This window comes from Solea senegalensis, linkage group LG21 (genome assembly GCF_019176455.1).
Source record: "Solea senegalensis isolate Sse05_10M linkage group LG21, IFAPA_SoseM_1, whole genome shotgun sequence".
Lineage (NCBI taxonomy): Eukaryota > Metazoa > Chordata > Actinopteri > Pleuronectiformes > Soleidae > Solea > Solea senegalensis.
Window position 1 is genome coordinate 8,087,027 of NC_058040.1, and position 27,572 is coordinate 8,114,598.

The window sequence follows — 27,572 nt, forward strand, 5'->3', positions numbered from 1 at the left end:
ACGCTCATTGTGAATATTTGACCAGACCTTGTCATTCTTAGCAAATGATATAGTGTGACCCTCCATGTCTAGGATGCAGGTAATGGTGTCACCCTGGGTAAAAGAGGGAAGCGTGCGAACCAGTTCCCCTCCGTGGTACAGGTTCCCGCTATAAGCACGATAAAGCCACATGTCGGTGGTGGTATGGTGGTTGTGATCTTTGACTGGCCAGCGTGATACACCAATGCATGTGCCCTCATTGCCTCTGTTCTCTTTGGTGATCTGGAACTGAGGAGAGAAGAGTGGGTCCATATCAGTTTGGGTAAATGGTAGACTGTGGTCAATAAACAAGAAAGAGAAAGCAGATACCAGTCCTTACTTTCCATATGAAACAGCCAGAGGTGATAGCAGTGGTCGCAAGGCCATAACCTTTCCCTCCTGAACCATGCGAGAGGACGTTCCCACTCTCCAAAGAACAACAGACAATCTTGTGTGGGTCAAAGGAAAAATCTCCAATGGGAATGCATTCATCATAGCTGCCAGGGTTCTGCAAAACACACAGGGGATAACAGTTAAGCCACAGTGTACCAGTATTGTTAATTAACTGACAAAATACGTTACATGTTACAATGTGCATGTGATGAGTCACAGTCACACAATCAAATGCTAACTATTGCTTTATATTCATGTAATTCTTGTAATATTACTTATTTGACTTTCCATCCTGCCCACACAATAGAGAACATGCCCATCTGCTCTATCAAGTATCCCTGCTGTTTTTCTTCCATTTCTGCCAGGAGAGCATTACACTTCTTCCTAAAGACAGCATTTATTCACCCTTTTCAAATAATAATATTCACTAGCCACCTTTGCTTTGATATATCAATGTAATAAAAGGCCAGGTAGTTGTAAACATTTTTGATTGAAATACCATGCATGTAGAATGTACTGTATAGTATAAATATGTCGTCGGAAAATACGTTAAAATGCCACTATATTATACTACTATGACATACCAATATAATATAGTAAACATATAGTGTAGTATGTTGTATGCTACATAGTATTACTTAAAAGTTCATTATTACCCCGGTGTCTTTTTCAGCCATTTCATGGTTTCTCTCTGCTTGTGGTTCCTCCCACATATAAACAGACAAGAGCTGAAAGAGTTGTTTAATAATCTACAAGAAGTCAAAGAAAAAAAAATACATATTAATGTACTATCTTAATTTCAGGGAGCCATTCATTTTCATGACAAATGCACAACTGTCTGAAACTTGAACTGAATCCCATGCCTGTTGAATTTGAACTGGCTCGGAACAAGCAGGTAACAACCTTTCTAGCACATGAAAGGCCAAGAGCTTAGTGCGAAGGTTCTGGAAGCAAGGGAAGCCTAAAAAGAGAACAGTGGTGTCGGTGGGGATGATAATCACATCATTTTTCACCATTCTGAGCTGTAAACAATATTAGCTTTAAACGATTTGCTGCTTTAAAATATTTGAAATTTGTCTTACCTAAAGGGCACTTATGCGAAATAATGGCCATGAGTGGATCAAGCCATTTGACAAAAGTGGAGAGTCTTTTCATGATTCTTAATGACATCACACGCCTCAGGAATACCAAGAAATCCGCAAGCTGAGATTCAACCACTTTGATGCTTTCCACTCCTAAATCAACAAGACAGAGAGAACAAAACGTTCAAAAAAGAAAGGCCATTTATGGCTTAACTAATGGCCCTTAAAAGAAATGCCAGGATTTCAATATAGCTGAATTTGCCACACCAACTAGATTTGCGCTCCTGCTGTTAGAGTCTGGATCGGTTCTCTCAGCTGTGTGCTGCTGGTGAAAAGTGTGCAGGACATTTTGGAGCTGATCACACATCACCTCCATTAGAGCATGGGATACATCAATGGGCAGTAAATCCTCACTGGAGCTGAAGGCATGAAACAATTTGTCAAGCAAATAACGTAGTGTCTTGAATTGTAGAAAAAGCCCTGAACACTAATCATTTTCATATTCTCACCTTGCAGCTACAGTCAGTATCTGAAGCAGGCGTGTAGAAGCTAATCTGACAGCCCCACTTAGTAGCATGGATCCAGATGTAGACGCCGCAAACCAGCTCTGGTTCATCAGAGCACAGCTGTTGTTGGTCAGCTTTGAAAGGACTTCCAGGATGCCACATTTGATGACCAGCACCAGGTCCACGGGTTGATAACAAAAATTAAGTGCAAACATTGTGGCTAGGAGGAGATGATGGCAGGAACCTGAAGAGTGAAAATTTACTGCCGCAAACTGTGACCAAAGCATGACAAACCGATGCAAAACAACAACCAGAACGAACCTGTATGTTCTTCTTCCAACAGAACTCTCTGTCTTAGGACACATACCACCTGCTGGTAGAAGGTGTGAGCTGCAGATTGTAGCTCTCTTTGTGTGTCCATAGAGGCTGCGCATGTGCCAGACTGGATTGAGATAAGACGTATGACAGATTGATTAAACAAGTAAGATATTAATCTAACTTCAGTGTTATCCCTTCCCCATCTGACTGAATTAAACATTAGTCCTCTTAGTCACAAACAAGACGAGAGAATGATTACTTCATGTACCATGTAATGCTGCGTCTCATAGTTAACTCCAGAGTGAGAGCCAATGATTTGTGTTCCCAAAGCGAAGCATCCAGAGAGGAACTGTAGCTGCACAGACTGCAACAACGCGGGGAACTGAAGGGCAACTTCTGTGAGCCCACTGTTCTTTTCCTCCATTTTGGAAAGGAAGGATGACATCTGACACAAAGCCTCCAGGCGCATCTAATCATAACAAAGAACAGATAAAAGTGAGTTTTAGCCATAAAATGTTATTAGAGCACAATATGTAAAACTACAAACTTACAGAAATCATTTGGTAAACAATTAGTTGGAAAAAAAAATTGTAACAACCTCAGCCCTCTGTTGTTGCTGCAGAATAGCAAAGGTAATGGCTTTTGGATCTGCCTGACTGCACATCTGTCCACCCGGCAGTGACTGTGAGGAGGATGACAAGTGGATGAGGCTTCCACATGCAAAGTGGAAGACCTGGTTAAGAATTGGCAAAGTGTTGTTGCCAGAGTGGGACATGGTGGTGGTCGGGCTGATACACTGCCGCAGGCGGTCCCAGGCGTCTTTCATGATACCCAGAGAGCACAGAGGTAAGCCTGGGAGAGACAGAGCAAAGGGCTTTTATCTCAGTGTTTTCTGATATAAAACCACAAGGCCTCCTGTAGTGTTAATCATTCAGCGTTAACTCTGGTATGAAAAAAAAATGGTGTGAGTCCTCTCACTGACGAAAAAAAAAATGTGTAAACAAGTTCTGCTCCAAAGCAGGAGATTTCCAGTGAGAACACGTTTCATACTGACTAATATATTTTGAAACAGTGATGAAATGCTATAAAACAGAATGAGTGAATCTTTTGGAGATTTTGTTTTGTTTTGTTACAGATTTTTTCCTCCAAAGACAAAAGTAAGACTTTACATAACAGTACAGTAACTACATGGTTTTACCAAGCTTGAAATTGCAATAGTTGGTTTAACCATAATACTGTTAATCTGATTGAATCATTAAGTGTTAAAAAATTGATTTGTGATTTTAAAGGGGCTTCGGAAATGTTATTCAACAAATAGACAAGACAGTGGTGCTGATATATTCATACAAGAAAATGATTCATTAATAATAGAGGACTGTGAGGCGTGTTGTTTCAGAAGGAATGCATTATTTGTTATTGTGTCCTTTTACGCTTACCCATTTTATTCTTAGAGGATCCCAATGCGTTTTTGGATTGCTCAGACTAAAATGAGACAACGACAGTATGTTAGCACCGATGCGAAGGTGTAGCAGCAACATTTTGGTGATGGGAAAAAAAAAAGACTAACCTGTTTACGGCCATCAACACCCATTGCAAAAAAGTCTGGTGATGACTTCCTAAAAGTGAAATGATTTGGACACATGTAAAAAAACAACAGTTGTAAAAAAAAAAACATCCATCCCTGACACAAACTCTACCTTGATCCAGTGTTCATAGACGGACTCTTCTCTCTCTCGCTGGGTTCCACCCAAGCAGGTCTGACTCCTAAAAGGAGGAAGAGACAGCGGGACACCACCAAATGGCAGGCAGCAGGGAAAGACAAGCTTTCCTCCGAATCCCCCTTCTTCTCCCACTGCTGCTTGGGGTCTGGCTCCCTGTCGGGACTCATGGGGCTTTCCATGCTGCTTGGGAGGGTGGAAGTGCCAAAGGACTCGTACACCGTCACATTCTGCTGAACTTGCATGGCCTCCCGGGTGGCCATGAATGATTCTAGGACTTCTGCCGAGACAGGAGAGCCACTTAAGAATCAGGTGTGTTGTGATGTTGATATTGTATGTTGTGAATATGTTGTGCTACTTTGGTCTGCCTACACATCTATAAGTACAAGAGTACATTATATATAGAGATACATATTTCTAACCTGACAGGTACATACGGCCACTGCCAAATGCATCCTCCTCTGTAACATCCTCCTGGTTGTGATTGGCTGTGGGAGGTGGTGTCACCTGCACCTCCCGGCTACAGTGACCTCCTGACTGCTGCACATGATCCTTCACCTGTTGTTCCACAGATATCCCTGGCTCTTGCCTGTCTGTATCAGGACTTTGGGGAGATGGAGCAGTCTGCAAGTCACCAAAGCAAAGCAAAGTTACATGTGCCCGTTTTTTTTCTCTTTTTGAATCACACGGTGTCTACCGTAGTGGAAAAATTAAAGATATAATAAGCTCCTTAAAAAATGTATTTGGAAATTACAATTTTAGGTTTTTGATGTTGTTTTTACCTTCTAAAAATAGCATATATTACATTGCGACATGAAAAAAAAAGTTTTGTAATCATACCTGTTTAGTAACAGCCTGCACTGGCGATGTCTTTAGAGAGTTTTTGTGTGCCAACAGAGTGCTTTTTATTTTATAAACCGTTTCATATACATCTACCAGCATCTCACAGGGTTCATATCTGTCTCAAAAAAAAGAATTGATAAGTGGAGTGGACGATTAGTATTATGCTGCTTTGCAGTAAAAAGACGTTACAGTGGCAGTTCATTCACATCACTGTACATCTCATTATGTAGGAATTGTTGATTTGGTAATGTGCAGAAAAAAAGTAGGTATATTTCATTGAATGTTACTGACCTGTCCTGCCAGCAGGCCTCATTCTGCAGACCTGTGTGCTTCAGAAGAGCAGCAAGACTGCAACGACAGACCGCCTGCAGCAAACACTCGACTGAAGAGCCTCCGCTCTCCCATTCTGCTCTCGCAACAAAAAAACAAAAAACACCATAATTATAACACAGTCACAAACAGGAAGAATCCACTCCCTGAAACCCAGAGTCTAAATCAAATGATAACTGTGTTATAATATTCATAAAGTCTGGTTCAAGCAACATTTTCAACATCTGCAGTTAGTCTATGATCACCTGGGTATTTACATAATAAACACTCAAACACAGTCATGCATGCATACACACAAACAGAGACGTGCAAGTGGAAATACCTTTGCTGTAAGCATACTCCTCCATCTTCTGCCACAAACCACATGCAGGTCCTCTTGAGGATCCCAGTGCCAGTTCCAGTAAAGTCTTGGTTTCCTCATTCATGCTCAGCTCTGCGAGTCTAGAATCGCTGCTGCCCAGCAGCACCATCTCAGCCAGCCACGCCACACCAGAATCTACGGGACAAAAGTATAACATCAGAAATTGGACAAGATAGAAGCTGGAAACTCAATGACATGATAAAACGATATATTTAAAGCTGCAGATTATAACATTTGGTGATTTTGTTTTTGTTGTCGTTGATGACATTACATAACACTCCAACATGTTTGTAGCCATCTCACTTTAATAGTCAAAAAATGACTTCCTGTGTGTAACTGTGTGCAACACGTCACTGGGTGACAAGAGACATATACCACTATAATGAGAAACACAGAAAGAGTTGTGTGAAGATGACAGGATATGTCAGGATAAATGTGTAAATGTAAATTAAGATGTATAAACAACAATAATAATAACTTTACACAACATGGACACATCGGTCTATACTGCACTGCATTTGGTTAGCGTCTAAGAACCAAAACATTGACACATGTGAACGCATGTGCAGACAGTTCAGTTTTACTACCCAGCTGTTCATAGTCCATCTCAAGGCCATTCCTGAGGAGGACATTTGATAGCCAGAACTCTGATGTTTTCTCCTGGAGAGAGGGTGACGGGCCTTGCAGCATTCCACCAAGGCAACGGCCAACTGCCAACGCTACAGACCGTTCCAGGTCCAAGAGCCAAACCCACTCCCCCTCCTGCTGCTGCTGTCCAAGGCATGAGTTACCTTCACTTTTATCTGTGGAGAAGAACATTCTGTATTTTTCATAGATTTGTAAATGACACTAAAACTTAAAAATCATCATTATCATAAAAGATAAATGTGGATCAATCAGATAGGTCAAAATCCACTGACCTAAATGGGACTTTTGAGCCTCCAACTGTAGTTCCTGTTCCTCCAGTAGAGCGGTCTCTGGCAGCAACTGATTGAAATCATTGAGGTGCTCCAACAAGGCCAGTAAATGGCTGAGGAGAGGTTGTACTGTGCTCAGGGGGAGCAGCAGTAAGGAGTACATTACCTGGCACAGCAGGCTGCCAGCCACTGAGTTATACAACACCACTGGGAGAAGGGGTGAGACAAGGCAGAGGGATCAGACTCCAACAATTTAAACATTTAAATGGATTTAAGGATCGATTTATTGAATTAGTTAATATTCTACTCATTAGATCAGCCGACACCTCAGTGTTGACTCATCCGACTTTTGTATACATTTGGAAAATGCCTTCGCCACTGGTCATTAAACAATGAAAAGGTAAAATGACTTCCCTGGTGGTTTCTAATTATATTTGCGTGTAAAAGAATGTACACTACACATAATTAATGACAACAAAACAACAAGTGGAGTCAATATTCTTACAATTGAGCTTCTTGATAATGTGTTTATCCAGGGAACTGTCCTTTAACAGTTTGGTGGATCTCTTGAGACTCTCAGCAGCACAAGGAAGCAGCAGGCACAGATGCTCACGAAGCAGCATCACACTACTGTCATCCTACAAAACAGCAAAGTCAGTGTGAGTTACTAAATACAGTTACTAAATACGGCTATAAAGCCGTATTTAGTAACTGTATTTAGTAGGTATTTTAGGTTTGATAATATATCAGCATAAGGTGTGAAAAGGAAAGAGAAGAAGGAGTGTCAACTGCCTTAAATCACCAAAAAAGGAGATTACCGTGGAATACAAAAAAAAGGAATTCTGTAATGACAGGACAATTAACATGTTTTTGTTTTGTGAAGCTGTGACTGTCGTGTACCTCAGAGCTGGAATAGATGTAGCAGTGGGCAAGAAGGTGTTTGTGAAGTCCAGACAGCAGCTGGTGGAAGTGACAGGGAGGATCACTCTGTCCCTCTCGGTTGATAGAAAGCTGCTTGTCACTGTTTTTCTCCAATTCCCCAAATGCACGTTCCTGTATGAACGCACAACCAAAGAAAAAAAACATGTGACTGAATGACATTCTGCACAACACATACTGTAGATGGGAGGTCCTTACCGTGTAAAAGCCTATGCTGAGGAGCAGGGTTTTGAGGAGCACCTCTGCTAAGTGCAGTGGGTCATAGGGGTCAACGGAGGATGAGGATGAAGGCCGGACTGACAGAGCAGGTGTCAGAGGGGGTCCCAGAGCTGCTACCTCCCCAAAATTACTGTAACCTAGTAGAGAAGCTATATGACTCTGGTCTTGAAGACTGCTGAGGACCATGTCCAACTGCAGACGCTTTGTAAGATACAGATAAAAGAAGAAGAAGAGACAAGTGTCTAGCATTTGCTAAAGTGAGATTGTCAATATTCCTGCAGTGAAGAAATAATAATTTCACAGCAAAAAATTCTCTCACAACATTCAAGCAGTGTTCACATCTTGTCTGGCAATGCTCCAAGTCGTCGCTGCGATTTTGTGTGATACACAGTTTGCTCACACCATCCATTTTATAGCTTACTCACTCTATCAGAATCGTACTGTTGGTAATTTAAAAAAAGAAAGAAAGCACTTTATCCTGCATGTACACTAGCATCATCTATATCTACATCTACAAAATCACATTCTGCCATGACAACATGTTATACTGTACATTTATAAAATAAACAACCTGTACATACCTGTCCTTTGGAGAGGACATTTAAGCTCTGAGGGCCCTGAGGAAGGAGGGAGAGCAGCAGTTCTGTTCTTTCTCTAAGTGGAGGCAGCAGCAGGGTTGCACCAATGGACAGCGTGTTCAAAACTGCCTGAGGATGGAGCAAGAAGTTACCAAAATGAGTTTGTATATGCTCTAATATATGCATGATTTAGACACAAAGCATAGTTATTATCCAGGATTTTGCTCCGACATTAGACACAAATAATTCTTCCCATTCCTCCTGTCATATGTGACCATTAGTAGATTATTAAAACGTTTTAGAAAACCCTTGGTTTACCTGTTGTATGGAATCTGGCATACTGGTGTCTATGAGCCTGAAGAGCAGGTTTCGGAGAGGTCTGCTTTGAGCCCCCAAAACCATGGCACCAGTGCCCCCAGCATGGGCCAAAGATAAATGGATAGACAGCAGCTTCATGCACAGGAGAAGGAACTGATGATGGTCCCTGAGGAACAAATACAGACAGAGATTAAGGGTTTGGCTTACAGAGACAGGAAGGATGTTTTTGTGTGATAAACAAAGTTTCAAACAAACTTTATGTAACAGAGTAATCATAACTAGGTGTAATTAAGGTACTGTCATACCTTTTGGATAAGAATGGAGCAGGGGGTGTGTCATTCCCGATGCCATCACAGTAACTTTCTAGGAAGTTGCGAAGATAAGTGAAAGTACTCTCTTCCAAGTCAACACAAAAGGGCCTGTGCCATGCCACAAGTTGCCTGGAAAAAAGATTGACTCACTTGAAAATAGCTGTACTTTGCCAAAACCCAGTAAGAGTGAAACAAACTAGAAAAAAAAAGAAGAGATACTGTAATTCTTAAGCAGCTGTTGATGTGATCCTGATTTGCTTAAGAAGACTAATTCACCTGTCAGTTGGAACAGCGGTCCAGGCCAGGCTGTGAGAAGTGCCAGCAGTGATTTGCTGAATGGACACTCCCTCCAAACCAAGGACTTTCTTAGGTTTGGTAATGGGTGTAGATGTGTGGCCTTGGCCGCACTGGCCCATGGTGTTGTTCCCCCAGGCATACACTTCATTCTCTGATAAAAGAAGGAGGAGGAGACAGAGCACACTGCATAAATAACACATATAATCCTCAGTAACAGACAAAGAACTGTTGCATCTGCATCTTACCATGGGACAGAGCCAGACAGTGACTGTCTCCACAGGAGATATCAATGATCTTGGTGATACTAAGATCCTCTATGAACCTGGGCCTCAGAGAGGTCATCTCAGAGGAGCCACACCCTAAACACGAGCCACAGCCCCATGCAAACACCTAAAGGATTGACGTGTAATAAACAAATATTTATGCATCATTGACACATTATTTCTTATATTTTCTAATATTCAATAAGAGTAAATCAAACCCAAACACATAAGTAAGTCAGACTGAATAGTTGGGCGAGTCCAAATCATTCAATTATGAAACAGAACAAGTTCTTGTTCTCAGACATTTGATAAATGCTGCTGTCACTAAAACTTTATTTTTTTATAACCAAAGGCTTATTTGACAAAATTTTGCAATAAATATTTAATGTATCTAATATTAAGCTCATACATTATTTTCATTTAAAATATATAAGTGTACTACAAAATGCAGATTGGAGGGACAGAGGATGAGTTTGTTCAATACATGTTAATTTAAGTCAAGCATTTTGGTGTACATCTGTTATTATTTTATTAAATGGGGAGCAAAATTGTCTGTAAAAACTGTATTTCATATTGACCAACAGCTGCACGGATTTCTGAAGACTGGCATCAGCAATAGAAATACCCATATTACTTAACCTCTAAAGAAGAATACAAGCTCTGGATGACAAATTCCGTCAGAATAAAAGCTTGCCAAAGACAGTATAAAACATATGGAGTTAGCTTTGTTATAATGACAGCTTTTGTATATATTTTTTAGTTTAAACAAGTAAGAACTATGTGTACAAATTTTAAAATAGATAAATACATAAAGGACTTCGTCACACGGCACTGTGAAGAATCATCTCTGATGCAAAATATAAAGTCTCACCTGTCCAGCGGAGGTAAGAGCCAGTGACGACTGGCTGCCCGCACATATTTTCCTGATGATGAATCCATGCAGGGCCTCTACGACCTTGGGGCGATACACGCGATTGGTGTCTCCGTGACCTAGTTTACCTGCAAGGTTGAGCCACAGCAGGATATGAGTGCTGAATCGCACAGTAGCTCAAGATGCTTCTGTTAGGTTAAACCACCAACTGTTTCCACAAAGGGCAAAACAAAATATTTTCATATTTTGTATCAAAATGAAAAGCCTGTCAGTGAGCGTGTGGTTGACATCGATTTAACACACCGTTGTCTCCTCCCCCAAAGGACCACACAGTGTGTCCGTCCTGTGCTACAGCAATGGTGTGAGAGCTGCCACAAGCCACCTGACCGACGCCACTGATGTCCTTCACCAATGTGGGCATGTTTCGACTCTGGCTGTCACTATGGCCTGGAGAGGAGGGGAAAAAACAGCATAATGATTGATTGCACAAATCTGAGACAGACGGGGTACACGCAACTTGAAAAATAATGTGTTTACCAAGCCGGCCAAAGTCTCCTTCTCCCCATGTATAAAGCTCTCCATCATTAGTCACAGCAGCACTGTGTCTGTAGCCAGCAGACACACAGACTACAACCTGGCAAAGACATCATCATATATTGAAAAAATGCTATATCACTTTATCGGTTTTCAAAGTTGTCTGTATTCTTACTTTGCCTAACAGTGGTCCTTGTATGATTTTGGGGTATTTCTGTGTAGCACTGTTGCCATGGCCCAGCTTCCCATACTCTCCATCACCCCAGCTGAACACCTGAAACAAAGTTAAGTAAGAGCAGGTGTAAAATTCTGAGCAGGTGGAATTCTAGTTACTATTCTCATGTCTTGTTGTTCTGTTAGTATAATGTAACCCAAATAAACACTGTCAGAGCTCCAATCGCAGTCGCAGCAATCATTTTAACTTCTTACCTCGCCCTCTACAGTGATGGCCAAAGTGTGACCATCTGAGCCCTTGGAGGACGACACTTTCTTCATGTTCCTATGTGGCTCCAGCACAAGTTTCTTGGGCATGGACTGGTTATTCGAGTCGCCCAGGCCCAGACGACCATAGCTGCCTTTTCCACACGCTTTCACTGAACCATCCGCAGATACAGAAAATGTACAGTACTGACCTGCTTCAATCTAAAGGAAGTATAGATAGGTACAACATTTAAGAAAGGTGAGATGCAATGGGGCAGAATATCAATTGAAACAATACATTCTTGTTTTTTTTTGTTACTGAATGGAAGTAACATCCAAACAGGAGGGAGAGGAGGGTCACGGGGGGTGCTGTGCCAATCTCAGCTGGCATATACAGACAAACAACCATTCATCCATTCACTCTCACTCTCACTGTCAATTTTACCTAATCCCCATATTGCATGTTTTTGAACTGTAGGAGGAAGCCAGTGAACCCGGAGGAAAACCCACGCACACATGGGGACAACATGCAAACTCCATGCAGAAAAGGTCTTGTTCCAACCGGGGCTCGAACCCTGTACTGTATAGTTGTATATGTATCAAATGTATTAATAGTTATTCAATTAAATCTGATATTCTAAACATTGACTTAATGTGTGATGATGTTTAAAAATGAGTAAAACTAGAAAATAAATAATGTGACACACATAGTAAGTAGCGCTGTCCTTGCGAAAAGTCATACCATTTGGGCATCGCTGAAACCCTGTGTCAGTTTCGGGAGAAGGATTTTCTCCAGTGTTCCCTCTGCGAGCTGATGGCTGCTGTTGCTGCCCCACACGTACACCATGACCGTGTCACTCTCTGTACTAGGAGAAGCTGTGTCAGTGCTGCATGAGCACAGGCAGTAGGATGCCAGATTACAAATCTGCCAAAATGAGAGGAAGGTAAATCAGATAATTGACAAGTATTACAATCACCAACATGTTTTTCCTAGTATCTGTATAGTATAGTCCATAACGGTGTTCAGTGTCAGTGTTACCTCCTCAAAGAGGCATAGAGCAGCCTGGGAGAGCTGGCAAAGTCCATCTGCGTCCTTCTTTAGCACCTGAGTATTTGCAGAGTCTCCACGGAAACCCTAGAGGAAAAATATGTCAATCTAGGCTAATTGTTTTGTTTTTTTTACATTTCAAGAGTGACATATTACATGTTAATTAGCCTAAAATCAGAGATGCAGTGTGTATCAGAACAAGAAAATCAAGATCTGTATGAAAACTCTAACAAAACTGTAATTATCTGTGAAGCTAACATATGACTCTATATGTACATCTAGAGATGACAGGAAGACTGACCCAGGCTTAATTCTTAGCCACCCCAAGCTTCAAATGAGAATGTTTAATAAAAAAAAAGTCTATGGCAGATAAGGAAGTGGCATTAAAAGCCATTTTCCTTCTCAACAGGCAAAGGGATTCAACTATTTAGAGGCTTAATTTACCAGAAATGTATTAACCATCCTCTCCTGCAATAAAAATACATGTACGTATTATTATGTGATCTAGTGATGCTGTATGGAAATAATAAAGTCTTAATAACTAATAAAAAGGGGACTTAAAACCTTAAATTACACAGGTAGCTTTCAATGCTGCCATCAGTCTTATGATGACATTTATCAACCATTATTTCTGAACAGAGCTGACAGGAGGAAGAAGAAAACAAAGGTCCACATCAAATAGAATGTGACATACCGAGTATTGCCTCATTTGATATAGAGTTTGATGGATGACATCAAATCCAACACAAGCTGCCTGTTGTGAGCTCAATGAGGAGGAAGACAAACTGGGGGTGGAGGAAGACATGGAAGCAGCCAAAGCTACTTCCACCCACTCCAGCAGGAACTTGAGAGAGCCTCTCTGCATGGCCAGACCAAGCAGTAGCTCCAGCGCTAGCCTTCGACCAGTGGGATCTGCACCACCAGTCCCACTGCTCACTGATGTCTTCTTCAAGAAGTCAGCCACCTGAGCCAGGCAGTCTAGCCCGACAGACGGGATCTTGTTCTCGTTAGCCAAAGAAAGTGGCGGAAGAGAAGTGAGCACCGAGGACGCTGTGGCCAGCACATCATTACAAAGCACCGACTCCGGATGCACGGACGCCGCAAATCTCCAGTTCTGCTGCAGTAGTGAGAAGAGCAGACTCAAACCTGTCCTCACACCCATCTCTATCAGAACATCCGTACCTGACTTGACTTTGCACGCTCCCCCCGGCAGGCATGGCTCTGAGGGCAACTCGAGCTGCCCACACTCAGCCCCGCTGTCTGTGGACTGGGAGGGCAGCTGCATACGGAACTTGTCATGGTATTTGCTGTGAAGTGCATAGTAGATCCTCTGGAGAACTACCAGCCTGTGGTGGAGGCCCAAGGTGTAGGAGGTTTGCGTCAGCATGCGGTGAGCCAGCCATCGCTGGCTGTGAAGAAGAGATGACAGGTAATCTTCCTTCTCTGCTGAGGCACTGGACTCGCACTCAAAGTCTGGCAGGCGTGGGCCTATGAGTTCTTGCACGGGCTGCGCCAAAGTCACCACTTCCTTGTTGTAAAGCAGCTTACTGTAGAGCTCAGCAGCTCTGTGCCTCCTTACTGTCTCGACACCGTCTTCTGCTGCCCAGGAGCTGTTGAAGTGCTCCTGCCACTTTAGCAACACATGGGTCTGACACGGCACCATGTCTGAGCATTATCTAAATGATAGCGTACACCTGAATAAAAGAGAAGGAAATATGATTAGGGGAGATGAAGACTGTATATTGATAAAAAATAAAGAATTTACCTACATTTCCTTCACATTAGATTAATATAATTAAATGAGTGTTGGGCCTTTTTTTAAATGAGTGTTGGGCCTTTTCCAATATCTAGTGAATTCAGTAAGATGGGTCATCTTAGTTTAGTTTAGTTTATTTAATTCAAAAACATGATAAAATAACAACTCAAATTAGAAAAGACTGCTAAACCTTTTGATAAATAACAAAAAAGTAAATATTTGGGCATTGAAGTCCTACAAGGGCTGCTCAGTTACTTGTTTTCAAATTGAAATTAGAAACAACACAATTAGCAGCACATAAGCAAGATTAATGTGTTCATCATATCTCATGTAACAATGATCTTTTTCTAACTATTACAAAATGAAGGCTGACACTAGATAAAAAGAAATGATCGAAAATCTAATCGTTATCAAAGAACAAACAAACTCGCAATTAGATATTTTCCCCAAATGGTTCAGTCCTAAGTCCTAGCAACTACTACCTTATTTGTTTCTATTTTCTTTTCCCTTCCCTAATGAATGTCTGTCTTACAATCCAAATGTATTCTGTCATTTTTAATGTAAAATTACTTATTTCATAAAATGGTTGTTAAAGATTGAAAGAATTTCCAGCGATTAGGCACCTGTGTTGGCAATTATACTTGGATCACACTGTCAATTCATTTAGTGAGAAAGTAGTTGTCATGGTCATCCTGTCAACACTGACCACCTGATGCTCTGACACAGAATCCCCTGCAACGACAACTGAGACTCAGCCCGAGTCAGCCTGTCTGCATTACTCTTAACTTCCATCACAAATAAAAGACTGAGCCTGATGCTGTTGTTTAGTGGAAATACGTGACATCCAACGTAATCACTTCAATGTGACAATTGCTACGACTGTCACAATGTTGAGGTCACCATTCATCATCTGGTGGGTAATTTCATGGGAATATCGGCTGGCATAACATTCTCACTTAGTTACTTAAGTGAAAGTAACTATATTTAAAAACCACTAGGATGGCGTGATAATTATAATTACTTTAACATAATCTCAAATTAGGTGTAAAACTAAGCCTTCACTATAAATGTATTTCTCTCAAGAGTTTTCAGTCACACAAATTTGAGAGTGAACGAACAAGTGACAACAACTGCTAACATGCGGGAGAGAAGTCTCACTCTTGAGTCAAGAGACTCTTGCTATTATTAAAGCTTGTAGAAAAACACAAACTGGCACGAGTGAGAGAATTCAAGTTACAGCCTGCTAAATGTGAGCATGACACTTTGAGTTTGAACATAGCCCACAGTCACAGAACCTGAGGCCTGTGGGGCTATATGGTTTCCACTCTGGCCAAAAATAACAGCAAACATTGATATAGTAAAGGGCTCGTTGGTTTGTCGACCACCAGCAAGCAACCACATCGCTATCAAAAATTAGGATCTCTACAAAGTTGTGGAGTACACAAACATTCAGGACAAGTGAACAAAGTTTAGATCTCTTTCCTTGAGCACACATTGCTTCAGACTCATGCTTGACGCTTTATAGGGATTCATTTAAAATATGCATATACTGTATCAAAACTTGTACTTATCATTATGACTTATCAAATGACATAAACATAGTTGGGCCTGTTTGTCTGTGTGTATATTTATTTGATTGCAGGATTACAGAAAAAGTGGTGAAACTATTTGAAACACACTTGCTGGAAGGGGTGGAGTACGTAACAGCAGAGATTCCAAAAACACATTTAACATTTATTTTGAAATTGTGAGAGATTCTCAGACATTTTGCTCCAGCAGTAAGGTGGACTGATCTTGGTGTAAACAAACAGACATATTTATGGTGCACAGATCTACGAGTTTGCACAACATGGTGCAGATAAACAGACTTTTTTTTTTCCCCTTTTCAATGACATTTCTATGGCCATGGCCAATTGAGTGTTTAAAACTTTATTTAAAACTATTTAAAACTTTAAAAACTCAATTCCATTCCATTTTGGCCAGCTATCGTTCCTTTTTTCAATGTCACGATGATCTACAGACATCGTGTAGATACACTGCATTTCTCTGCAAGTGTGCTCTTATCTCCATCCTTCTTTCTTTACATCAAGAGAAGCTAGTTAAGACAAATGTGTCTCCTGCATGTCCCTTCACTCCTGGAACCCCTAACAGGACAAACAGCATGACAGTAACCCTCAAAGCACAGTAAGGATTTTTGAAAGTCCCTTTGCCTGAGCTGGAAAAAGTTGCTGGGCCAACCAAGGCACGTTTGGACAGCTATTGCCATGACAACCCTCAACACCATAGGTATTCTATTCAGACAATGGGTGCCTGATGACTGATATTAAAAGAAAAAAAGGTGTTTATGGAGTAGAAGATTTTTGATCTCATATATCACTTCAAGCCAGTATGACAGTGGTAAAGCATATAGTTACAGCATTTTACTGCAAATATTGGCACAGCATAGTTGTATTCATTTAAATACAGGTTATTTTAATGATGATGGTTGAAATGCTCTCTATATAGAAAAGCCATACAGTCTAATCTCGTCAACAATCATTGCTCTCCATATGGGTAGACAGACATTAATACCGCATGTGTATTTGACTTAAGTCAAACATAATTGTCAACGTTATTGCATGTTTTCCTTACATTGCAGCCCGAGTAAAGTTATTGGGGGTTTAGGGCAACTCCTTAATTACAAACGGTGTGTTTTTAATATTCTCTCTGTGCAAAGAAAGAAAGAAAGAAAGCGTCCGTCAACACTGTAGCATGGACGTTGTATTGTATAGCCCTTTAACACACCACCGTTATATTCATTACACTGACACAGAAATACCGTGAATTTGTCGCGCAGTCGTTGCCGTGACATTGACAAACACCGGCGCTAATGTCATTACCGCGCATATACTTGCGGTGACAGCGGAGCTAAGGCTGTCTGCAGTGCAGCAACAACAGCAGCAGCAGCAGCTAGTCTGTCAAACACGACCAAGCCCCTCCGCTACTTTCATCAAAAACGCTCGTCAGCGCCGCACCAAGGCATTACACCTGCGCCCTGTAACATAAAAACAAACGACACATATGTGGGTTACCTTGACAGTAAACATCCGCGGGTGAGAGGTCTGGCGTTTACCTGCCCGTCCCACTGAGGTATCCTCTCCCTCCCTCAGACGCAAATATCACATCAACCTTCTCCTCTTTCCTCCTCCTCCTCCTCTTCTTCTTCTTCTTCTTCCTGCACTCGAGAGCTAAACCACAGAGGGCGACCACCGCCGGAAGACCACAATACCGCCACCGTGTGTCAGGGAGGAAGAGAGCACCACCGTCATCTTAATCGTCATGATAGATAGATAGATAGATAGATTGATAGATAGATAGATAGATAGATAGATAGACAGACAGACAGACAGACAGACAGATAGATAGATAGATAGATAGATAGATAGATAGATAGATAGACAAACAGATAGATAGATAGATAGATAGATAGATAGATAGATAGATAGATAGATAGATAGATAGATAGACAGAAACATTTGCTTATTTAAATAATATGCTTTATTAAATACTTACATTTGTGGCTTTATTTATTTTATCATTATTATTATTTGTGTTAAACGTATTTAAAGTGTATCATACATTATTTAATAAGAGTTTACTAAGAGATGCACGTGTCTGTCCTCGAGGCTAAACTATAATTTTCTCCTTTGCCTCTTTTCATTTAACTTGCATATCTTGTTTTGGTTAAATATACAGCATGAAACTGGTTGGTTTTCTCTTCGGGTCAGACAGGTTCGGGTGTTTGGGGGTTCCGCTCCATCACCCATACAAAAACAAACCAAAGATAACTTATGACATCAGGTCACAGACGGATTTCAATTCCTGGATGGCGGTGCGGAGTTGATCCCACTTCCAAGCCGGATTTCTAAAAAGGGGCCTGGCTGACTGGCAAGAGGGACGACAACACCGGAATGAGGAAATTGACGAGGGCAAGCCATGTGCAAAACAAAGTTGTTCATCGCTGATAACCGCGCAACCTGATGAACCGCAGGTCACTCCACTCAAGTCTCTCACAGCTGATGCGCTCGTCCGTCTCGTCCCCGAACAACCGCTCACCCCAAAAGACAGCGAGCTCCCCGGACTCCATCCAGTGATGTCTCTCCTCCTCATCACGGTGCTGTCTTCACTTCTCGTGCAAGATGCTGAGGCGTGGGGCGCCAATGTCAAGTACGCCGTGAACTGCCCGGACAGATGCAGCGCGGAGCTGTGCGGCGGGACGCAGCAGCGGTGCGCACGGACGGTGCTGGATGACTGCGGCTGTTGCCAGGTGTGTGCGGCCGGCAGAGGGGAGCACTGTTACCGCACCGTGTCGGGGATGCACGGGGTGAAGTGCGGACCGGGATTATTCTGCGAGTTCTACAAAGACGAGGACGATTATGGAGACGAATACGGGGTCTGCAAAGGTACGTTTTCCACATTGAAACACTAGCGCACATCTCTGCTGTTTGTGCATGCTGCATTTTAAACAGAGGGATGCTCCGCTGCACCATGATCACACCATTCCACAATCTTATTTGATTATCACAATAAATAACAACAGGATCACTGTATATATTCAGGTGCAAACATGTGCCTCTTCTCTTCAATATGGATTAAATATTTGATATATTCTCTTCAGTGCAATCATGCTGATCAATAACACTCACACTCATGTATCAATGAGTCAGAAAGGCTTCTATCCCAGTCTTACAGGGTCACTAATACTGTTTTTGTTTTTTTTACATTCTTTCATTTGCTCAGACTGTCTCTATGGGACCTATGGGGTTGAGTGCCGCAAGACATGCAACTGCAAAGGAGGCATCTGTGACAGGGAGACAGGAGCTTGTCTCACCCTCAAATTCTTTGCCAAAATTGCCAGCGTGCTTAAAACTGAGCCACAAGCAGGTAAAACTAAGTTTAACACACTCTGCTTTTTTTCTCCCAAAGACTGTGCAATTACAGCAAATATAATTTTTTTTTTTTTAAAAAAGATGTGAAAATATTGTATATTTTGTATCACATTAAATGATGTTGTGTTGTATTGTCAGGAGGAGAGTTGGGCTCAGGAGAGGTCACTGCATCCCAGAACAGAGACCAGCACACGGACAGATCCACCGCCCCAAAGAAGCTCAACCCTCGCTGACCAGTGCTGACCAGACTGAATCTCTTCAGTGTAAATGTAGCATTAACTTATAAATGATGTGAAATATATATTTTATTATGTTAAATGACAAAAAGGGACTCTTTGTTTTCTTCTCTTTTTTTACACCATTTGGATGTTTTTATTTAGTATGTTTGGTCCCTATTTGAAATGTCACATTTTCTAACGAAATATGCAGAGTATGCCATTATTTTTTAAAGCTCTCTCTTCTTTCTTTTTTTTTCTTTTGCTATTTATCCATGTGTATTTAGAGTGCCTTCATACATTATTGATGAAGAAATGAGAGAGGAAATGTTTAAAGAAAGTGAAACATGTTCGTATTAATGTCTATTGTATATATGAAAGAACATGAACAATATCATATCTAAGACACCAGCTAATGTAAAAAAAAAGATCTTACAATTAAACCAAAGTTATCACTGACTGTTGTCATTTCATTTCTAATGCTGAGTTTTTCTATTGACTTTATAAACTGCATCATTTTTTACATCATGAGGAAATGTCTATTTCTATCTAAATAGTTGAAAATAAGAATTAAATTCAATTGCACAGTTCGTGACACACATTTGGCATTTTTTTAAGACACATTATCACTATGTTGTAAAACTAATTGATAACGTGAAGCACAGTTTCCTTCCAAAGTGCGTCGTTCAAACACTTCAGCTCCTTCACAGGTTCAAACCGTCTCTCTCCGCTTCATAAGGATCAGGATTTGGACAGTGTGGATCCTCACAAAGCGAGATCTCTTTTGAGTTGTCATGGCATATTTTCAATCCGTTCCAACCTAAGCTTGGGAGGAGACAGTACAAGTATTGGGAAACTTGTGTGTTTCCACTGCTTCATTTCACTTTACTGTCATATTATTGTAAACAACAGTGTGATGCCAAGACATGTTGAATATTTTGACCAGTTCTCACATCCAGAGACTTTTCGGAGGAGTAAGACAATAATAAAGCTTGTATTATAACATCAGTACTGGATTAAAGAATTCATGCCAGATGAGTGAATTAACTTAATTTTATGTGGGGACATCACTGGAATATGATGCAGCGTTAACTTAAACATCTCTGGGTTTTCTTAGGTTATAAATTAAGTCAAAAAAGACTTAAAACGATCTCTGACAGTCAATATTTTGTGCTTAATTATGCATTATTCATAGAAATTGACACCTCCATCTGTAACAGAGACACCTGGCACTTTTGAAAACTGGACACAAAGACTGTGCTAAATTAGACGTTTATTTAAGGGATGTGGAAAAAGAAAAAAAAGAAGTCTGCATCGATGGTTCCCACAGTGATAGTGGATGTAACTTTATACCCAAACACAGGAGCAGAAATATGTTTTTAGCGCTGAGAGACGTTCAGGAATCCTTGTCAAGCATCCTTGACTCTGTAAACTGTGGAGCGCAGTACTTTCTCAGCTTCCACAAATGGCAAAGTATTCTCGTTCCCATGCAGAAAACATCCCAGTCATGCAAAATATAACCGTCAATAGATTAAACACTGAAGAGCAAAGACAGAGTTTAATGGATGTACGAGAGGGAATGGAGGGAATTTATCTTTGTGGGCACATGGAGAGTTTTTCATAATTAACATACTTAGCTCTGACTACAACAATAAAGTGAAATAGATGAGGCTCCCAGGATGAACCGAAAAATGTGCTATAGACTTATATTCATCAAAATCAGAGGAAAAAGAAATAGAATTTTATTTCGAGACAAAGTTCAAGTACGAAAGAATTCCTTTCCTGGAGGAAAACTTATCATGAATGGTTTTTAGTTCTTCTCTCAGTCTAGAGAATTGAGATGACATATTTTTTATCCTGTGAGTGTGGGTCATAATTATTTGAGGTGCTTATCTGTCTAAGTAAAGCAAAAAATAATGGTTTTCCTAGATATTGAAAAAACCCACATGAGGGTTTGATTAGAATATAATATATCTCTATATAACTTAAGTGTCCTTAGATTGGTCCATGATGAAGCTGACTTCATCTATATAAATGTCTTTCTAATGTTGAATTCTAAAACACTCTGTCAGAAACAATGCTTTTTCCTCTTTATTCCAATACAATAGCTCAGGCAGGCAGTAAACATCTGATGGAGGTTGAAATTTATGTCATCGTGAGACAAAATGTTAAAATAATCCCGTCCCGGTTAAAAATAACTCTTATTAGCCTCACCTCTGACTCTGACTGGTACAAAAATGTTTTCCAGTATCCAGCTTGTTTATTTCCTGTGCTTCCTGACACCTGTGAAAATGTCCCTTCTTCCTGTTGTTGTTGTGTCTGTCCACAGCAGGAATTTGAAAAGCAAGGATTTTTTTTTTTTTTTTCATATGACACTTTAAAAGCTTGAAATTCACAAGTGACACACAAGTGCAAAGGCCTTATCTTCCTGTCCAATTAAAAAAAAAAAGAAATTCCAATGTATATGTATGAATTGTGTGAATAAGATTAGTTCAAATGACAAAAAACTTAGTCAAAAGTATGATTTACAAAATATTCTCCTCTGAATTTGTCATTTTGTTGCAGTTATTATGATTTAAAACCAGGATATTAGTGAATTTCAGTGTTAAATTATTTTTTATTTGGTCACACAAGGTGAATTCCCCCAAATTACATTTGTTAAATACATGGACGTAGCCTAAAGTATCTCCTTAATCCAATAACAGTGACACACACACACACACACACACACATCGTCTTACAGGTATGCGAGCGGTCTGTGTATGAACGTGCTTCGTGCTCATATGTTCCTCTCATTCCCCTGAGAACCGACAGGCCGAGGCCTCGCATCCAAACAAAGGACCCTGGAAAATAACAGGAAAGCGTTGGTGAGAAATACCCTTTATCTGACTCCCTGAACACGTCACTGCCGTCTCTGCAGAAACAAAGGTGCGTGAACGGTGTAGTAAATAACACTGATTTACTGCAAATAGTTGCTCGGATATTTACAGTTTGGCCTGGCCACTGCATGTTGTTTATTGTAGCAGCAGAATGACAAGGCTAATTGGAGACAACACATAAACACTGTGAACCAGGAAATTAAAGTGATTTGATGGATTATATTGATAGCGGAGGCTTATGAAAAAACACTGGAACTCACACACCATCACAACACCTACGTACAGTCCGATAAATCAAACGTTTCCCCATACTTGTTTGTGTGTGTGTGTGTGTGCATGACTCTCAGTGAACTGAAAATAGGGAAACAAGCGGCCTTGACCTCAGTGACCTGAAAGATATCTGACCCCCATAGGAATTGTCTTCTTCTGAACAATGTGACTTTAAAAAGAACAGGTTCACTCAATAATAATGGCTGATCTCTGTGTTAGTTTTAACTGCCAATCACATTTTACATGTCAGATTAGCTCTTATTTTTTACATGTCAGATTATCTCTTGTTGTACACCCTGGACAGTTCGCTGTCAGAACATCCTCAGTTATAACACTTTTGTTTTTATATAGACTGAGGTATACGTATAATAAAAATATATTAACGAGGCTAAATGGATCTATATAAATCACAAAAACAGACAGAAATAAAACAAAATCAAAAATGAAGTAAATAATAACATATGGAGAAGGGTAAAATGTGCGATTTAATGGATTCAGTGACTTGATAAACACATCCAGATTTATAATTAAAACATGTGTTCCCATACACTGTCAGAGCATCCTCAACTATTTGTGGCCACAAGACCTGTTCTCTGTTATGAAGGAAGTTCACTGAACACATCATTAACATGTTCATAGAACTAGTTGGAGGTAACTTTTGCTTGAAGTAATAATCATGAGAAGATTATACTAAATGCAACCTTGGCACAGCGGCAAATTTCACAGGTGTTAAAAATCAAAAAACGCCTCAGATTGGCTGTGGCAACCTCCACCTGCTGGCTGCATTCAGTGGGTTCATGCCAACATTTAATGTGATCATCAACTGAACCTAACCCTCCTAATCTGTGTTTACATGATTCTATACAGAGTGCTCTGTTGCCACACAATTGGCTGATTTCATAATAGCATGAACACACAGGTGTATAGGTCAGTGTTCACCACATAATAATGAAAAAGAACAAAATATATGGACTTTGGAAGTCCAGGGGGGTCTCATCATTCCTGAGTGCCATATATTCTGTGACACGTGGACCTCTGGTGGCTCCTTCATGGTACTGTAAATTACAGCTACTTCCTGTTTTGTTTTCCATTCACTTTGTCCTGAAGCTTCGACAAATACTCCAATAAAAGATTTCACTTTGACTGTTTCAAATTCGATACTGTGTGTCTGTCATTTGCAGTTAATATTACAGGAAGTGTATGTTACTAATATGATGACTGTGACATCACATTTACATCAGTGTCATTTCTTCAAACAACAAGGGAAACGGTAAAGAAGGAAGCTCTCACACTGCTGTCTCGTCCTACACGTCCATATGTTATTTAGTCCAATATTACAATATCTAGGAGTAATTATATACATGTATATATTTATGTATATATATATATATATACATATATAAATGAGATTAAAGTAAAAAAATAGTAATTATAATTAGTATAAGTCATGATTACCCCTAATAAATTCAGCACAGTAAAAACAACTTATGAGGCAAAATGAATCTATAAATAACAAAAACAGCCCAAGAACAAAGAAACAAAACGGAATCATAAATGAGGTAAATAATAAGATATAGAAGAGTGTAATTAAAACCCCAAACAAGCTAATACATATGATTTATTGTAATGACTTGATAAATATATCCAAATATGTTACGATTTAAAACATTTTGCTTACAGCCTTATTAAGTTCTCTTTCTATATTCTATCACCTCTGTCTCCCCGCTGTGTTTGCAAGGAAGAAAAGGTCACGGGCCATTGTTTTCATTATAACGTGATATTAAACGGCCACATGTAATTTACTGGCGGGCCTCAGTTTGGGACCTCTGCGCTACACCAAGGTCCATGTGTTTGTGTTGACCTTTGTGTTGACCTTTGTGTTGACTATGACAACCAACAGCTAATAACCCTCACCCTCACACTCCTTCTGTTTCATGATTTCATTAGATTCACCTGTAGTGAGCCGAGAGAGATCAAGACAATATTGGACTGAGTGAGTTACTGTCATGCAAAAGTTATGAATTTCATTCACTTGAGCTGATGTCAAACACTTTATGTGTGTATTAATCCGGCCACTTGGGGGCAGTAGTAAGACACTGGAAACGTTGGTGAACACAGTGTTTAAGTTGACTCAGTGGATATGTTGGTTTCCTATTGACAAATCCACCAGACACATAACAACAGTGGCATTCATTGTGACTCATGTTTGTACTTGCTTGACGGATTTCAGTCCAATATTCATCCCCTTAAAGCCCTGTTTTTGAATCCACCGTGCCAGAAAACTGCTCAGAAAAAATGTAGGAAGCATTTAATCGTCACAGTCTTTGAATTTCTGTGTGTTTTTGAATCCACTCCCCAATGGTCTGGTGATTTATAATGATGGATGTTACCTCGGCAAAGATTTCCAGCTGAACTATTTCATTCATAAAGCTTAACGCTTCAAGTATGTTCCCCAGCTATAGATGATTACAGTTGTCTATCAGTTGTTTGGGCACACAGTGTTAGTTTATATCAGTTTTGTCATTGTCATTGCAGGACATCCCTCCTTGTCTTCACACACACACACACATCCACTCTCCTTTCTGAATCAGTTCAGGATCATCTTTTAAGCCGTGTAACACACTACAACTCAAAGATGTATCATAAATCTAATCATAAAACCAGAGAAACCAGCGAGGTTAAAAAAAAAAAAAAAAGTGGATGCTACATGTCAGTATAGTAAAGATAGAAGCCACAGTAGCCGAGTCCTCGGAGGCAACCGTTTCCATCAGTGTGAGATTTTTATTATCTCTCCTTGAGTCACCCACTGTCCAGAACCTCTGACTGGAAGGCCATGAGAACAGCACATCTATTGAGAATATTTGAATTCCCAGAGGCTTCCTCTGCGAAGATTCATCCATTCTAATGGCATGAGTTCTCTCCTATCACACAGAGTCGTCCCCCTCGACATCTTGTGGGGGTAGATGCAGCGCCATGTTTGTTTACAGATGGCCACATCTTACATCACAAGGTCACAGTGTTTCATGTTCAGCATTCCACATCCTATACAGATATAATAAATACATGCTGAAGGACGGATGTGGACAGATGGCTCAGAGAGCCCGCTGTTGTTTGCTCTCGTCTTTTCTTTCTTTGTCTTTATTTAGTTTTTTTTTTATATAAAAACTCTCTGTGTGTGGTGACTATCATTTATATTAATATTGAATCTACTGATGGTTAGTGTGCATGAGAGTGGGCCTTGGAGGTATTGCAGAGAGGGCTACAACTTCTATTTACTATATTAATAAAAGAAATTGCTGTGTATTATTTGTCCAGGGGATATGTTAAAGATGAAGTCATTAACCCTTTAGTGCTCACACAGCACTTAGTAGTGATATAAAGTGGCAGTAATTGTGCTGAAGTCACAAAATACAAAGTTTTTTCTTTTATTTTTGTTCATAAAAACGAGCCAGGCGGACTTTAAACTTTGTTTATATAGTTGGTGGTTTCATCAGATTGTCTATGTGGTGCTGAAAAAGGATAGAAGACACTCTATGTTGCACATTCTTATAGCCTCATTCTTACAGCCGAAATGCCCTGAGTTCTAAGGGTTAAAGTACAGGCCAATGAAACATTTAACACTTTATTTTTCAATTACCCCCCCCCACACACACACACACAGAAACATGAAATATGCTCTCCTCCTTGGAGAAAACAAGTGCAAGACTATAGCTGGACCACTCCCAAGTAAACAAGGTGCTCTTCCCACCAGTGTGTATACAGCTGGGCTCACACCAAAGTGAGAACAGAGTCACTGAATAAATGTTTGTCAAGCTGAATGCACGCAGTCATTTGTATATGTCGTGTTGAAGACGCCTTAAAACTAGGGCAGCCCTCTAATAAGTCCATGTGCTGGATTACTCACGGGTCTAAAAGCCAGGATTTCCACATCGTGAAACAGGAGGATGTCTGTACTAAATTTGGAGAAAAGTGGAACATATATAATATTGTGAATTTAAAATAAAATAACTGCCAGTTGCTTGAGAGAAAGTTAGTGCACCAGTGGGGCGCTGCTCACTCACTTCCACCTCTCATCTCAAGACTTCCTCAAACATGCTGCCTTGCTCTCTATCTCTCCCTCTCTCTCTCACACACACACACACACACACACACACACTTTCCTCCTCCCTCTCCCCTCCCTTCTCCCTCTCTCCTCTGTAACCCAACATACACACAGTCCTCTCTCACTTGAGTGTTTGTCTCACTACGAAGTATGACTGAAGGAGATAGGGCTGCATAAGCGTCCAGTGCAAGTGTGTGTGTGTATGTGTGTCTGTTTGGAAGGACTCCCACTGGTAATGGTGCACCGAGTGTGACTCCGTGCTGACCACGACACACACACACACACCGTCCATGGCAGAGGCTTCCTCAGTCCACAAAATTGTGTGAGCAGTGAGGGGAAAAAAAGTTTTGCAGCAGTTCATCTGCACACAGCGACTCAGCAGCAGCAGCAGCAGCAGCAGCAGCAGGAGAGCTGAGGTACAACCTCTGCCTGTCTCAGCCTGAGGATTTGTGTTGCTGCTGATTGATTGTCTTGTCACTGGACTGGATACAGTAGCTGTATATCACCACTCATCAACATCACAGCAGAGGGATTCAACAAGGCTGTTGATTTAAAAGGTGAGTCTTCAGTGTGAAGCTGTACAGTTCCACTGTGTGGTTGTTTGTGTGTTTTTACTTCCCTAAATGATGGGGATTTTGTGGCAGTGTCTCTGCTGATCATGAACCACATTCACACAATTTATACTTCACACACTTTGGCATGTAATAGGAATGGGAAGATGCTTGACCAGTAGAGAAACACATAGTGAACCTTGCAGTCATTTAATGTTTTCTTTAAGCAGGCATTGTTGGAGCTGAAGTTTAAAATGCTGCATTGTCCAGCAGCCACAGCATTAAAACCAGTGATTTACAATCACTGAACATCTGAGCTAAAACTTACTTTGCACCTTCCATTCTATTGTTTCATGACAAATCAAAAAGGGATGCAGATCAGCCACCACATTCTAAACCACTTACCAGATCTAATGTACTGGCTGATCTATGCGTGATAACATTTTGGTGATTCGGTGCTTTAGGGCTGTTCAAATCTGTTTTCCATAGACTAATCATGAGCATGTGTTTCATTCACACACGTATAACCCCTGAGGTCAGGAAGTGCTTTTGGTTGACCGAACATTGATGACATCTCAGTGACTGAA

General features: G+C 40.6%; 3 protein-coding genes across 5 annotated transcripts in view; 2 read left to right on the forward strand and 1 right to left on the reverse strand.

Annotated features, from left to right (window-relative positions):
* The window catches only part of LOC122757976 (probable E3 ubiquitin-protein ligase HERC1), a 37,939-nt gene extending 20,721 nt beyond the window's left edge, over nucleotides 1-17,218 (reverse strand). For all 3 annotated transcript variants that reach the window (XM_044011745.1, XM_044011746.1, XM_044011744.1), the window contains exons 1-36: nucleotides 17,112-17,218; nucleotides 12,979-13,978; nucleotides 12,276-12,371; nucleotides 11,979-12,161; nucleotides 11,246-11,458; nucleotides 10,992-11,090; nucleotides 10,820-10,916; nucleotides 10,586-10,729; nucleotides 10,283-10,410; nucleotides 9,394-9,538; nucleotides 9,128-9,299; nucleotides 8,846-8,980; nucleotides 8,541-8,706; nucleotides 8,226-8,351; nucleotides 7,624-7,845; nucleotides 7,387-7,539; nucleotides 6,992-7,124; nucleotides 6,490-6,693; nucleotides 6,157-6,372; nucleotides 5,531-5,704; nucleotides 5,170-5,284; nucleotides 4,876-4,993; nucleotides 4,458-4,659; nucleotides 4,015-4,315; nucleotides 3,885-3,933; nucleotides 3,754-3,799; nucleotides 2,916-3,169; nucleotides 2,586-2,786; nucleotides 2,321-2,441; nucleotides 2,003-2,243; nucleotides 1,761-1,912; nucleotides 1,494-1,646; nucleotides 1,275-1,372; nucleotides 1,068-1,160; nucleotides 359-526; nucleotides 28-267 (exon numbers count right to left, since the gene is read on the reverse strand). In XM_044011745.1, coding sequence (XP_043867680.1) covers nucleotides 28-267; nucleotides 359-526; nucleotides 1,068-1,160; nucleotides 1,275-1,372; nucleotides 1,494-1,646; nucleotides 1,761-1,912; nucleotides 2,003-2,243; nucleotides 2,321-2,441; nucleotides 2,586-2,786; nucleotides 2,916-3,169; nucleotides 3,754-3,799; nucleotides 3,885-3,933; nucleotides 4,015-4,315; nucleotides 4,458-4,659; nucleotides 4,876-4,993; nucleotides 5,170-5,284; nucleotides 5,531-5,704; nucleotides 6,157-6,372; nucleotides 6,490-6,693; nucleotides 6,992-7,124; nucleotides 7,387-7,539; nucleotides 7,624-7,845; nucleotides 8,226-8,351; nucleotides 8,541-8,706; nucleotides 8,846-8,980; nucleotides 9,128-9,299; nucleotides 9,394-9,538; nucleotides 10,283-10,410; nucleotides 10,586-10,729; nucleotides 10,820-10,916; nucleotides 10,992-11,090; nucleotides 11,246-11,458; nucleotides 11,979-12,161; nucleotides 12,276-12,371; nucleotides 12,979-13,947 — 6,327 coding nt within the window. In that variant the 5' untranslated portion in view covers nucleotides 13,948-13,978; nucleotides 17,112-17,218. The remainder of the gene's footprint in view (nucleotides 1-27; nucleotides 268-358; nucleotides 527-1,067; nucleotides 1,161-1,274; nucleotides 1,373-1,493; nucleotides 1,647-1,760; nucleotides 1,913-2,002; nucleotides 2,244-2,320; nucleotides 2,442-2,585; nucleotides 2,787-2,915; nucleotides 3,170-3,753; nucleotides 3,800-3,884; nucleotides 3,934-4,014; nucleotides 4,316-4,457; nucleotides 4,660-4,875; nucleotides 4,994-5,169; nucleotides 5,285-5,530; nucleotides 5,705-6,156; nucleotides 6,373-6,489; nucleotides 6,694-6,991; nucleotides 7,125-7,386; nucleotides 7,540-7,623; nucleotides 7,846-8,225; nucleotides 8,352-8,540; nucleotides 8,707-8,845; nucleotides 8,981-9,127; nucleotides 9,300-9,393; nucleotides 9,539-10,282; nucleotides 10,411-10,585; nucleotides 10,730-10,819; nucleotides 10,917-10,991; nucleotides 11,091-11,245; nucleotides 11,459-11,978; nucleotides 12,162-12,275; nucleotides 12,372-12,978; nucleotides 13,979-17,111) is intronic.
* Nucleotides 17,219-18,015: 797 nt separating this feature from the next.
* Nucleotides 18,016-19,294, forward strand: esm1 (endothelial cell-specific molecule 1). Its single transcript, XM_044012691.1, has 3 exons — nucleotides 18,016-18,482; nucleotides 18,820-18,963; nucleotides 19,107-19,294. Exons 1-3 carry the CDS (start codon nucleotides 18,173-18,175, stop codon nucleotides 19,199-19,201), a joined length of 549 nt encoding a protein of 182 aa, XP_043868626.1. The 5' UTR covers nucleotides 18,016-18,172; the 3' UTR covers nucleotides 19,202-19,294.
* A 7,272-nt stretch (nucleotides 19,295-26,566) lies between these two features.
* Nucleotides 26,567-27,572, forward strand: part of arhgap24 (Rho GTPase activating protein 24) — a 64,975-nt gene continuing 63,969 nt past the window's right edge. Inside the window, exon 1 of the mRNA XM_044012375.1 lies at nucleotides 26,567-26,991. The gene's annotated coding sequence lies outside the window, so the exon portion shown is untranslated. The remainder of the gene's footprint in view (nucleotides 26,992-27,572) is intronic.

Excerpts from the sequence above, each read along its gene's own strand:
- esm1 (XM_044012691.1), top strand. The coding sequence starts at position 18,173 with ATGTCTCTCCTCCTCATCACGGTGCTGTCTTCACTTCTCGTGCAAGAT. Across the intron at positions 18,483-18,819 it reads CGAATACGGGGTCTGCAAAG|ACTGTCTCTATGGGACCTAT; the intron begins GTACGTTTTCCA and ends TCATTTGCTCAG. Across the intron at positions 18,964-19,106 it reads TAAAACTGAGCCACAAGCAG|GAGGAGAGTTGGGCTCAGGA; the intron begins GTAAAACTAAGT and ends TTGTATTGTCAG.